At 43.1% G+C, this 12252-nt stretch overlaps 1 protein-coding gene across 13 annotated transcripts in view; it reads right to left on the bottom strand.

Moving 5' to 3' along the window:
* The window catches only part of LOC6039666 (afadin), a 164786-nt gene that overhangs the window by 15530 nt on the left and 137004 nt on the right, over positions 1-12252 (bottom strand). For 8 of the 13 annotated variants that reach the window (XM_038266692.1, XM_038266687.1, XM_038266690.1 and 5 more), the window contains 6 exons: positions 9695-9816; positions 8952-9404; positions 5835-6041; positions 5310-5775; positions 4535-5059; positions 4104-4473 (listed from right to left, as the gene is read on the bottom strand). In XM_038266692.1, coding sequence (XP_038122620.1) covers positions 4104-4473; positions 4535-5059; positions 5310-5775; positions 5835-6041; positions 8952-9404; positions 9695-9816 — 2143 coding nt within the window. Of the gene's footprint in view, positions 1-772; positions 1839-3181; positions 3901-4103; positions 4474-4534; positions 5060-5309; positions 5776-5834; positions 6042-8951; positions 9405-9694; positions 9817-12252 lie in introns of all 13 variants that reach the window. The other 5 variants (XR_005279067.1, XM_038266693.1, XM_038266691.1 and 2 more) reach the window with 5 other exon arrangements.

A 12252-nucleotide genomic window follows, 5' to 3' on the forward strand; every position in this document is an offset into this window, starting at 1 on the left:
TTCTGTGTTCTGCGTGCACGTCCGCAAACATCGACCACACACATACTAACACAAAGCGCCACCAAGAGGCAAAAGGTGATTACGAATATTTTTGGCACTTTCGTTAAAAATATGCGGTTTTGCAAAAACAGTGTAGTTCAACTGTCAAACTTGTAATTCGTTGCTGATTTGTTCGAAAATTTGTTAAAAATAATAAGTTTTTTTGTAGCATCCCTTTTGGACGGACATTTCTGTTGTCACCTTCTGGTTCCTTGGATTGGCCATGGATAATTTCACAGTGTAATAAACAGGGCAGCTACCACCACGTGGCGCCACTGTTTCGAATGAGAAAATGATACAGGTGTTTGAAACCTTGTTCAATCTTGGTTCAATCAGTTCGTTCTGACAACACTCAAACAACAACAGTGAAATCAATCCATACCCAAACCATTGTTTGAATTGTGCCATTCCGTAAAAAAGAAATACAAGTAAATTTACATGCATGTGCTAGTGAAAACAGTTTTTGCTGGTCAATTTTAAATCTTGATTCCAATTTGTAAGAAGATAGCAGTAAGATTTCAAAATGTATTTGTTGCACGAGCAATGCAATGTTTGTAAAAATCTAAACCATGTTTACATGTGGCGATACACGTGGTGAGGAAAAGGAAATGAAAATTACATGACACATATTCTGTAATGCTTTCTTCGAGGGTTGAGATTGTAAGACAACTTTGAACACACTGAACAACATTAAGAAAGAAAAAAATTCAGCAGCAGCGTGCATCGCACTTACTTTGAAAAAACAACAAAAGAATTCTGGTATGAGACTTGTATACGTTATGTTGGTGTTTTTTTTGGTTTCCGAATCGCATCGCATCCTCGCCTTAAACATCAGTTATGAAACAGCTTTCGTTTCCGGCGACGAGCAGGTTACCTTTCAGCGGACTTCTACTACTGTTAACGCTGTGAGGATGATTAGCGCCGGATGACTCCTTGAGCAATCGAATGTTCCGCAGCAATTTACAGTGGTCGTCGTCACCGTTTGCCACACTGTTGGTGTTGTAGTTATTGTTCGATTGCGACATCCTCCGCCTGGCCCTCGTTCTAGGCCAATCCTGCGGCGACGACGACGTTACAAAATTACTACACACGTACTCCCTAATGGCCTCCACGTGGCTCTGCCGGACAGCGTCGTCAATGTCCTCCTCCTCCTCCTCCGAATCGTCGTACTCCTCCTCCTCGCTGTCGTTATTACTATCATTATTGTTATTGTTACCACGCGTCGCGCTGCTATTGCTATACTTGTTGTTGATGTTCTTATTACTGAAACTGATGTTGCTATTGCTACTGCTGGCACTGGGTTTGACTTTACAAAATTTGAATATAGGTTCACTTGGTGATTTTTTGGTCCCCCTGGCGAGCCGACTCCGGAACGAAGCCGTGCCCGACAACTCGTCGTCCTCGTCCTCATCCCCGAGGACACCTTCGTCGTCGTCGGCCTCGCCATCGTTGGTGCCGCCGTTGGCATCCTGGTAATGATGGTGATAATGACTGGAATAGTTGTCATCCTCGTAGGTCGTCGTGCCGCCGTTGATGTCCTGTTGACTTCCAGAACGAGCGTTGCCATTGTCGGTGATGATGTCGAAACTGACTGTCTTACGGCAGGACGAGTTGCTGCCCCGCCGGCTGCCCGGGTTTATCATGATGCTGGCAATGTTGCCAAGGGTTGCCGAATTTGACACCGGCGTGGGTGCGGGCGGTGGTGGTGGGGCGGCCACATACGGTGGGGGCACCGGTGGTGGTGGTGCAGAAGGTCGCAGGTCCTCTTCGCTACTGCGGGTGGTGTAGAAACGAGTTTCCTGAAGGGTGGGAGTGTTTTGGGGGGTGAGGAACAAGGGGGATGATTTGGTAGTAAAATTAGTGCGTGTTGGAACGGATTTCATTTTTCGTTGGACGATGTCGTTAGGAAATCGTCCTGCGGTGAATGTGATGTCTGCCATCAAATCAAAACATATAGAGGCCGGTTCGATTGAGATTATCTACGTGATTATGCAGGATGATGTGGCACATTTGCTCAAATTTCATACTGTACACGTAATTTTAACATAATTTCACTTCATAAAAATAGAATTATCAATCATTGGTACACCATAAAATAATAAAAATTTCTCTCATTCATCGTAAGGAACTCAATAAAAAAAAAACGTCTAAGAAAACGTTGAATAAGGAGATTTTTTTAAATTTTAATGTGGAAACGCTTGGTGGTTCAGCACAATATTTGTCGTACCGTGCGTCTCCATATAATTTTAAAAATACAAAATGTGTGTCTATTTAACGTTAAATTGTTATTCCATCTATACTGCCTACTGAAAAATTCTAGTTGAAGAAGTGTTAGCTAAAGAAAACGAAACAATCATTCACAGAAAATTTTAAACCAAATATTCGTCTAGTGTGATATGCATCTAGAGCAGTAGATTAAATCTTGACCTTGAATACACAAAAAACTAGAGCACGCAATGTAAACAATAACAAACACGCTTTGTTTGGCTGACCGTTCTGTCCCGAAGTTTTGTTGAATTTGGTTGCCGGAGCCGCGAGTTATAATTAAAAATGTTTACAGTAGTCGGGCATGTGCGTGTGTCAAACTGCTTCTGACTAAATTCCCGTTGGCTAGTTGTCGCACTTGTAGCAATTTTAAGGGGTTGTCAAGATAGCACGACAAGATCGAAACTTTTTTCATATGAAGAGTGACATTAATGCACGGAGTTTTTTCTCGGGGTTTGCTTTTCTCAGCTTGCTGTGGGATGTTTATGCGAACATAAACAGCTTACACTAGTGTTTTTTTGAATTGTCAATTTGATGATGCAGATTATTATAAAAATTAAATGCAAAACAAAGAAAAGGCTAATCTCACTGCTCTAGAAAGACACTGCTCCAAACGGGAATCAATCGAAAAAAAAACAAATCACATTTTCCTAAAATTCATTCACAATGTATCGTAGACAGTCTACAATGTCTATATGAACAACATTCGAATTGTGAGCTTCACTAGTCGGTGTTGCCTCTAATTGCGAAAGCACCTGTTACACAGACAAACAAAAAATGCTCATTAAACCGGCACAAATCGCAACGCCGACATCATCACTAAACGAAAAAAAAAACTAGAAAGAGAACCTCATCCCGCGCTCGAAACAATTCCTACCCTTTCCTCGTCGTCATCGTCGTCGATGAACGGAATGTCGTCCAGATTCACGTCCGCCACGAACGACAGGTTGGACTCGGTCGAGGGTCCTTCGATCCGGACCTCAAACACGGGCACGTGCGCAACCACCGGCGATTCCGGTTCCGGTTCGACACTTTCCTCGATCTTGATCATCTCCCGACTGCTGTTGTGGCTGCTCCCCCTGGAGTCGTAATCCTCGACGTAGATCGAGGGTGGCGTGTCGTAACGGGTGGGTTTGCTGAGTGTGATGGGAGGAGGAATGCACGGCATCGTTGGGATTCCGGTGCTACAGGCGGCCGCCAGTCCCCTTCCGATGCTACCCAAACTATTGCTTCTGGTGCGATTGTAAAAACTGCTGTTCAAACTGACCGTTGACCGGCAGTCCCGATAGCGCGGGTCAAAGTGAATTTGCTGCAGCTGGTCGTTGGACAGAATGTCGTCATTGGACAGGGACACGCTGAACCGACGGCCCTGACTGATGTCCGGGTTGGACATCCGGCGGTACGCGTCGTGATACGAGAGGTACGGCGTCGAGGTAGTGTGCGTCATGACCGGCGTCAGCGGTTGGCGCAACGAGCCCCGCCGGGACATGGACCGCGAGCTGCCGTGAAAGTTGAGACTTTCGTTCGACCGGCCAAAGTGGTACCGCTGGTTGCCATCGTTGTCGTACACATTGCAGTTGAACTCATTTTCTATTTCTAGGTTATGTTTGTTTGTTAGTAGTTGGCAAAGCATGCAAAGTTAGCGATTGTTACAAAAAATGGGAACCATGTTACCGTATTTTTTGTTGATGACCATACATTTACAAGCAGCATGGGAATGTTTAGCAAATGTTACCCTGTTAGTATTACAACTCTAGCTCGTGCGAATACTTGGCGTACCGCCAACAACAAGTACTTACCGCGCTGGATAACCGGACTTGGCTGCTGCAGCAGGGTGGCCAACCCATGGTAGATGGCACCCTGTTTGGCCACCTTCAGGGTCACTACGGGCCCCGTTCGCACGAGATGATCCGCCGCCCGTTCCTGGGTGATTCCGATCAAACTTTGACCGTCAACCTCCAGCAATTGATCGCCGGCCTGCAACCGACCGTCAAGGTCAGCCGCTCCACCCGTCACCACCGACTTGATGTAGATTCCCAACCGCTCCTGGCCAGCACCTTTCGCGGCCACGATCGACAGACCCATTCCGTTGGCGTTTTTGTGCAGCTTGATAAGCTGAATCTCCGGCTGGGGCAACTTACTGGACATGACGCTCGGTGAGCGACCCTGCTGTTGTTTTAAAGATTTTTTTAGATTAAAAGAGTCTAAACAGTTACTCTAGATGACTCACGTTAAACTGATGCATGTAAACCGTCCACAGCCCAATGCTCGTAGGTTGCGACGCCAGCCGGCACATGTTGGCCATCTGGAACGGACTCAAAAAGTCCACCAATCCGGCGGGAATGCCCCGCACCACGTCACAGCTGAAGCCATCGTCCGGCAGTAGCAGCGCCAACGGCAACTCCGGCGATTCCTCTAACCGAATCTCCCGTCCGTCGGCCCTGCTCAGCTCGTCCGCCACGGATTCCGCCATCCGGACGGCGGTGTCGATCAGATTCCGCGGGATGGTCTCCTGCGACAGCAGAGCGCCCATTTGCAGCGAGTTGAGCCGGAAGCACGAGCAGGCCAGCTGCTGCACCTCGGTCACCGATGTTTTGGGCGCCTGCAGAAACTGCGCGCACTGGTTGATCTTGGCCAGGTGGCAATCGGCGGCCAGCTCGAGGCCCTGCTTTTCGGCCCACAATTCCAGCAGGGAGAGGCGTTCGGTTAGTGCCCGGCCCCACGCACTGGTGCACATGTGTGATGTCGTGACGAACTGGATATGAACAATGTTTACATTAAAATCTTCAAATCTTCATGTCTTCAAGTTTTCAGTCTCCAATCAAATCTTCAAGACTCCAAGTCTCCAAGTTTCAAGTTTTCAAGTCTTCATGTCTTGAAGCCTCCAAGTCTTAATGTCTTCAAGTCTTGAAGTCTTCAAGTCTTGATATCTCTAAGTCTTCTAGTCTCCAAGTCTTGAAGTCTTTAAGTCTGTAATAAAAAATAATTTAAAACTGAAACATCACCTTGTTGAAGCAAACGACGTTGATGTAGTGAAACAGCTGCGAGAACAGCTGAATCGTGAGCGCCGCATTGACGCGGCACCTCCGAAGCAGCGCCATTGCCGAGCCCAGCACGGACAGCACCAGCCCGGCGGCCGAGTCGTGGTCGATGTTCTCCGACAGAAACTGGTTCAGCGTCTGCGACAGCTCCACGTGGAAGATCGACACCAGGTTGCGGAACGCCGTCTGGACGCTTTCGGCCAGCACCTCCTGGGCCTGGACGCTGAACGCCGAGATGTGTCGGTCGGACTTGAGGAAGTGCAAAAACTCGGAACTGTTGGCCATCCAAAAGGACAGAATTTTGGCATCGGTGTACTGCTCCTGAACGACGTTCTGGATCAGGTTGGCAACGTGATGAAGGAATACTGTTAACTTGTGGGCACGTTCGGTTGGCTGCAGGTCGGGACGGTAGTGGGTGGAGGCGCGGTATCTGTCCGAAGGAGGAAGCAATTACAATTTGTCCAAGCAACATCCGCATCCGCAACTTACCGGGCGCACAGGTAAAGCGTGTACACTGGGGCTAGCTTAAAGTTAGGTGAATTGACGTCTAGTTCACTGATGACGGCCTGCAGAAACGACTCCTGGTGCTGCTCGGGAAACTCGAGCACCGCCGGCAGGATCGGCTCCTGGCCGCCGGGTTCGCTCGAGATGGAGGCGGCCGCGTGCGACGGCTGCAGCTTGGGGAATGTACTGGTCCTGGGGAGAAGGAGTAAGATCAGATGTTGGTTCCACATCATACTGCAAATAAGTTGTTGAAGCTTGAATGTCCCTGTCCTTACCTAAGAGGACGGAGTTATGTCGGTAAAGCCATCGGTCAAATTACATGTTTCGGCTAAGTTCCGACGAGTAAAACGAACTTAATCCTCAAATTAACAGCACAAACGCGAACGAAATAAGAGGCTAACACAAAAATCAATACTATTAAGCTTAATGATACGGTGTGTAGTAAAAACACGAGAAAAGGAAACAGCGACGACAAAGTACAGGTTGGTACTAAACATGTAATTAGAATAAACACGGTGGTGGAAAACCATGCGATTAGTATTTCTGGGGACATTTGTACAAACAATGAAAATGATACAACATTGTTAAGGCGTGATGTTAGACAATGGAAACAACAATGCAAAAATGCCCAGCGAAAAGTTTGACTTTCTACACATAATTACAGAAAGGGAAAGCCCACAGGGCAACAAATTGGGAATCAATCATTTAAATCAAGCAGCAAATGAAAGGTTAAGGTTGCAACTACCAAAAGGAAGGTGAAATGTAGCTGAAATCCTTTTCCCTTTTCTCGTTAAGACGGGTGGTCTGCTGGGACTTTTGAGAATTTCCTCACAGATAAACAGATTTTGAATTAATAAATTTATAAACAGATTTAAATTAGATGATTTTTAACATACCGAATTGAATTAAAATATTCAAAGAGTTTTTTTTTAAAGTCTAATAATAAAGAGACCATCCATAATTCACGTGGACACTTTTCTCCAAATCTCAGATGACAATTTTGGACAATTGTCCATATCAAGGTTGTTAACGATTAAAATATCGAGACGCGGTAACGATAACGATGGCTATATCTCTATTTTGATAATTCGACTTAATTCGATCATATCATGTTAATTTTTTTATCTTTTAACTAAGATTTATTTTTTGAAAGCGTATTAAATTGCAAACCAAGGGTCCTGATTGCTCAAAATCAACCACTCCATTCGCGAGCACAGATAGAAGGCGACGCGATACTGCCCTGCTGAATTCCTACTGTTTGTCACTTTCACACCATTCGCTCCCGAACACTCTCTCTTCTACTCTCCTTCTCTCTCTGATCGGCTCAGTCTCCGAACGGCTCAGACAGGCCGAACGTCGCCAATCACTCTGAACTGAAAACATTTTTTCTCTGATGCGCTGCGTTATACTCATTGATTTGGGTTGCGTAAAATCAATGTTATCAATTAAATTGTGCATTTCTTTTGATTTCATAACATTATAGACACCATTCCAAGAAACTTCCATCAAGAAAAAAACAAATTGATGGCAAACTGAAGGCGTGAAGACAAAAAGACTGCGGCGCTGACGTTTTGTGAGAATGGTTCTTCCCTGAGCATGGTAGTGTGTGAGTGTCGTCGAGCGACGGAGCAGGCAAAAAATTTCACGATGTGTTTGTTCGCTGAGTGAACAGTTCGGGCCACTCGCTGGCTGCTTGCGAGTATTATTCGCTCATGAATGCTAGCGGGTTCGAATAGGCGACGAATGGATAGGCGATGAGTGAGTGGTTTTTGTTCATTGAACCGAAAATCAGTACCCTTGTTGCAAACTATAAAAAATCAAAACTGTTCACAAAGTACCATTTTTTTTCTGAAATACTAGAATTTTCAAAATTTGCAATATGGGTATCAAACCAAGCGAAATTTTGTATTTCTATTGGAAAATACTAAACTTTTCACAAAAACTAACTTAATCCACCTATGTGGTTGGAGCCTTCCCCACTCATTACCAACAATGGCTGTACATAAATGTAATCTATTTTTTATCCGGATCAAAAAAGTACATGAATATCACTTAAGTGGCCATATCTCGAGACAGGGTTGCCAGATCTTCAATGTTTTAGACTCGTTGGAAAGGTCTTTTGATAATCTAACCGGATGGTTGATCCGTACATAATTTACATACATTTAAGTGAAATCCGGTTATATGTGAATACAGAATTTATAAAATACCAGACTCTAGACTGGTTCAGAAATTAATAATATTCGCACAAGAAGTGCGCGAACAAATGGTTTGGCTCTTATCAGATGTTAGTTTCATATTCTTTTGTTGGTTATGTTTTGGGCCAGAACGCAGCTCCAAAGGATAGGGTTGAAGCTTCTTGAGACGGATTGTGATTTTTTTTAAAGAGTATTGTTTTATAATCATCATCATAAATTACATGAACTTAAAACTCATTCGGAAATAATAAATGAAATTTATTATTTTTTATTTATTTTTTTTATTTATTTTTTTTATTTATTTTTTTTAATTTTTTTTAATTTTTTTTTTATTTTTTTTTATTTATTTTTTTATTATTTTTTTTCTCAAAAAATGGTAAAAGCGAGCCGATGTTGCTCACCTGTCAATCGCAATTTTAAAGTGCGAATGTCCAGTTTGGTGAAAACTGCGACTGGAAATGTAAATAAACAACTGCTGGTTGCCTAGTTTTTGGAAATTTTGTTGCCAAAAGTGCGAGAGGAAAGTGCGGGCCAAATCCAAGTTACAGTGCAAGTATCAATAAATACTTTGAAATAATTTCACAGGCTTTCGTATGTTTATCTGTGTATCACTGTGAGCAAACCGAGCAAACCTTCGATGTGAGGGGAAATAATATGGCGTAATAAACGAAGGAAAGAGCACAATAAAATTAGCATAAATTGTTGATGCTAGGACGATGGACCCCAAAGGGCGAATACTACTACAAACTCACATAGAAAAATACATAAAAAAATGAAAGAAAATGGCGTGAATGAAAAAGGATATTCCATCCCACACCCAACCCACTTAATGACGGTGTTTAGAGGAAAGTAAAGGGAGGGCTTCCGCGCGTAAAATTGAAGGGTGTGCGCGAGGCGAGTTTACCTGTCCTGGGCCGATCCGATCGATTTCAGGCTCGATATCGACTTGGTTTCCGTTTCGATGTTTCCGACGTCACCGTCGTTGCTGAACTCGGTGCCGGCGACCTGACTCTTGGCGTCATCGTTCAAGGCCACTCCGCCGGCGGTGGCTGCCACGTCGACCACGTCCAGGCTGGTCATCAGCAGGTTCTGCGTCTGGTGGATGTTGTGCGGCGGGAGGGCGGGTGGTCCTCCCGGGTTGGCCATGGCCGGTGTCGGAGGTTGCGACGCGTTGTTTGGAATTTCGAACGAAGGTGGCTTCGTGATTTGCTGTTGGTCCAGTTGCAGTTTGGAGCCGTCGGTTGAATCCAAAAAACTGCCGCCCAGTTTTTGACTCGGCGCAGGTTGGACCGAACTTACCGGACTTATCGGGCGGCTCTCCTCCTCGTTCCAGGACGTTGGGGACGTTGGCGAACGACTACACGTGCGGAGGGTGGTTTGGTTTGGTGGGGGGAGTTGTGGTGATGTGGACATGATGTCGGACGGATGATGAACATAAAAATACAAAATGGTGCACAAAACGAACGAAATAAGTTACACACTAAAGCACATATATTGACGAAATAAAAATTGAAATAAACTGAATAAAAAAGCAAAACAATTTGGTTTCGATATGCCGAGCAAGCTTGTTAACACAATCAACGACATTGAAAGCGAACTTTTGCTAGCAGTAGTGGTAATTGGGAAAGGTCGTTTCAGCACACTTACCTTTCATACAGACAGGCCGAATCGAGCTGCGACTGGGACAGGGCCAGGTTGTACCGCCCGTCCGAGGGGGAGTCCACGAAGCGGTAGGACGCCACCCGGCCAAACATCACGACCGAGCCGTTCTGAAAGTTAACAGAAAGTCAAAGTTGATTGGATTAGAATTGGATTTTAATCGTCGGTGAGTTGGGAAAGTATTCGGTAAGGTTTCACAAGCATGTTTTTTTCACCCAAAATGCTTTCATTGTTGATTGGTGGTGCATAACATGGATCGACAAAATCTAATCGAATTGTCGCTTTCCCTAATTATGTGCTTACTTTATTGTATTGATATCTTCTCAGAAAGTTGAAGATTTGCTGCTTAAAATTTTCGTGTTTTTTGTAGTACAACAGTTACTTATCGAATAACCAAAACAATTCTAAGCTTCCGCAACATCAATAGTTAAAACTAATTATAGTTCGTTTTAAGCCAATATCAAACATAAAAAGCCGAGTAGAAATACAATAGAACCGTTCACAGAAACCAAGTTCATCCATAAAATCTCCCTTACTTGGAAAGATTCCAAAAGTTTTATCTTTAAAGGTTGCTGTTTCATTCTAAAAGACATACCTAAATAAATATCACCTTATTTCCCTTAATCTTACGCGATCCCTCCAACTTAACAGCTTCGTGATTTGCTGTTGCACAAATCACCTCTATTAAAACAAGATATTCCTGTCAATTCTTACACGCCATAAATCTGGCTTTACGGCAAACAAAAAGGTAGCTCTACGACTTTCCAAACAGCTTCATCAAGAGTCGCGCAATAAATTTCCACCCTCAGAATATCCAGCAAAAAAAGCCCTGGTCTTGAAGCAAACAACAATACGCACATCTCCCAGCGGCGGCGGAAGGGACTCCAGGATGGTCCATTGGGGCTGGTTGCGTGAAGCGTAAAATACGTGTCACGAGAATCCGCTGGCATCATCAAAAGGGATCATCCTCTCAGTGCTTTGTTGGGCTCCCCTAGGTTAGGGTAAGTACCTCTATCTTCGTCTTTTCATACCAAAGTTCAAATCAAGAATTAGAGCTTTTTTCAAAGGTCCTGCAAGCTATTGTGTTTCATATGTTTATAGGACCAATTAAAAAAAAACTGTGGAGTTGCTTTACAAACGTTGACGTAATCCGAATCAAGGTCCTTTTTACCTTTTCCAAAAAATGTGCTCTATTCGCACGTCGATGACACCGTGCCGATTGTTGCCTCGTCAGGGGGAATTTAAGCGTACAAATCTGCTTCCCATCTTCTGCCACCCAAAACACATCGAAGAATGAAACGGTTGAATATTTTATAAGAACCCATTTGCTGCCAACCACACACCACAACAACAGCACCGTTTAAATCAGAAATTGGCCCATCAAGAGCGGGATTTATGGAAAATCTTGTTTTTTGGGGTTCTGTTAATTCGCGGGAAAACGCTTGGTTCCGTTTTGGGGAACAACTTATGGGGTTGATTGGTTTCATGGATTAAGGATATGGCGATCATTGTATCTCATCATACAATTATATGGTCACCAAATGACCCGCGATGATATCGCAGTAAAAACATGTCAGATGGAAACGATAATGCATTTATTCTCATTCTTTTTTCTTTTCAAATATATATAACAAAAATGGCATCAACATTTTTTTTTTCAATTTCTGATTATTTCAATAAAATTATTTCGAAATTTCAAAACATGGCCAAAAGTTTTCAAATGACAGTGTTCTCAGCCAATTCAAAACAAATATTTTCAACAATGCACTCAAAAAATAGTTTCGACTTTATTAGATTTTTTTTTAAATCAATTTCAAAAAATTATATCGGTCGAAGATTTTTTACCCTTTTTGTAATTTTCTGAAGAGATGGCCTAAACTCAAATTTCCGGAAAAAAATCTCAAATTTCAACCAATTCGTTCAGTTCAAGGCGCAAACGATTCGTTTTACAATTTTTATTAATGTGTAGAAGAGAAAAAGTTAAAAAAAAACAAACTGGCGAAATTGTAGCGATTGTTTCGATGTGCCTTTTAAAAGTCAATTTTTACGATGTTGTCCCGGTCACGTTACACAGTAAAAAAATGTGTAATTTTGGAAGGTTGAATATTACCTCGTTTATGATGTAATTTTACCTCTAAGCAGTTCTCTCAGATTTCGGTCATTCGATTTTTTTTTAATCCGGCTGAAACTTTTTCAGTGCCTTCGGTATGCCCAAAGAAGCCATTTTGCATCATTAGTTTGTCCATATAATTTTCCATACTAATTTGGCAGCTGGCCATACAAAAATGATGTATAAAAATTCAAAAATCTGTATCTTTTGAACATATTTTTTGATCGATTTGGTGTCTTCGGCAAAGTTGTAGGTATGGATATGGACTACACTGGAAAAAAAATGATACACGGTAAAAACATTTGATTTGCAAAAATAAACTATTTTTTTTATATGTTTTGGAGGACATCAAATGACAACTTTTCAGAAATTTCCAGGTTGTGCAAAAAATCTTTGATTGAGTTATAGATTTTTGAATATGATTTTTTCAAAAAAT

Source organism: Culex quinquefasciatus, chromosome 1, assembly GCF_015732765.1.
Source record: "Culex quinquefasciatus strain JHB chromosome 1, VPISU_Cqui_1.0_pri_paternal, whole genome shotgun sequence".
In the NCBI taxonomy this organism is placed as follows: Eukaryota; Metazoa; Arthropoda; class Insecta; order Diptera; family Culicidae; genus Culex; species Culex quinquefasciatus.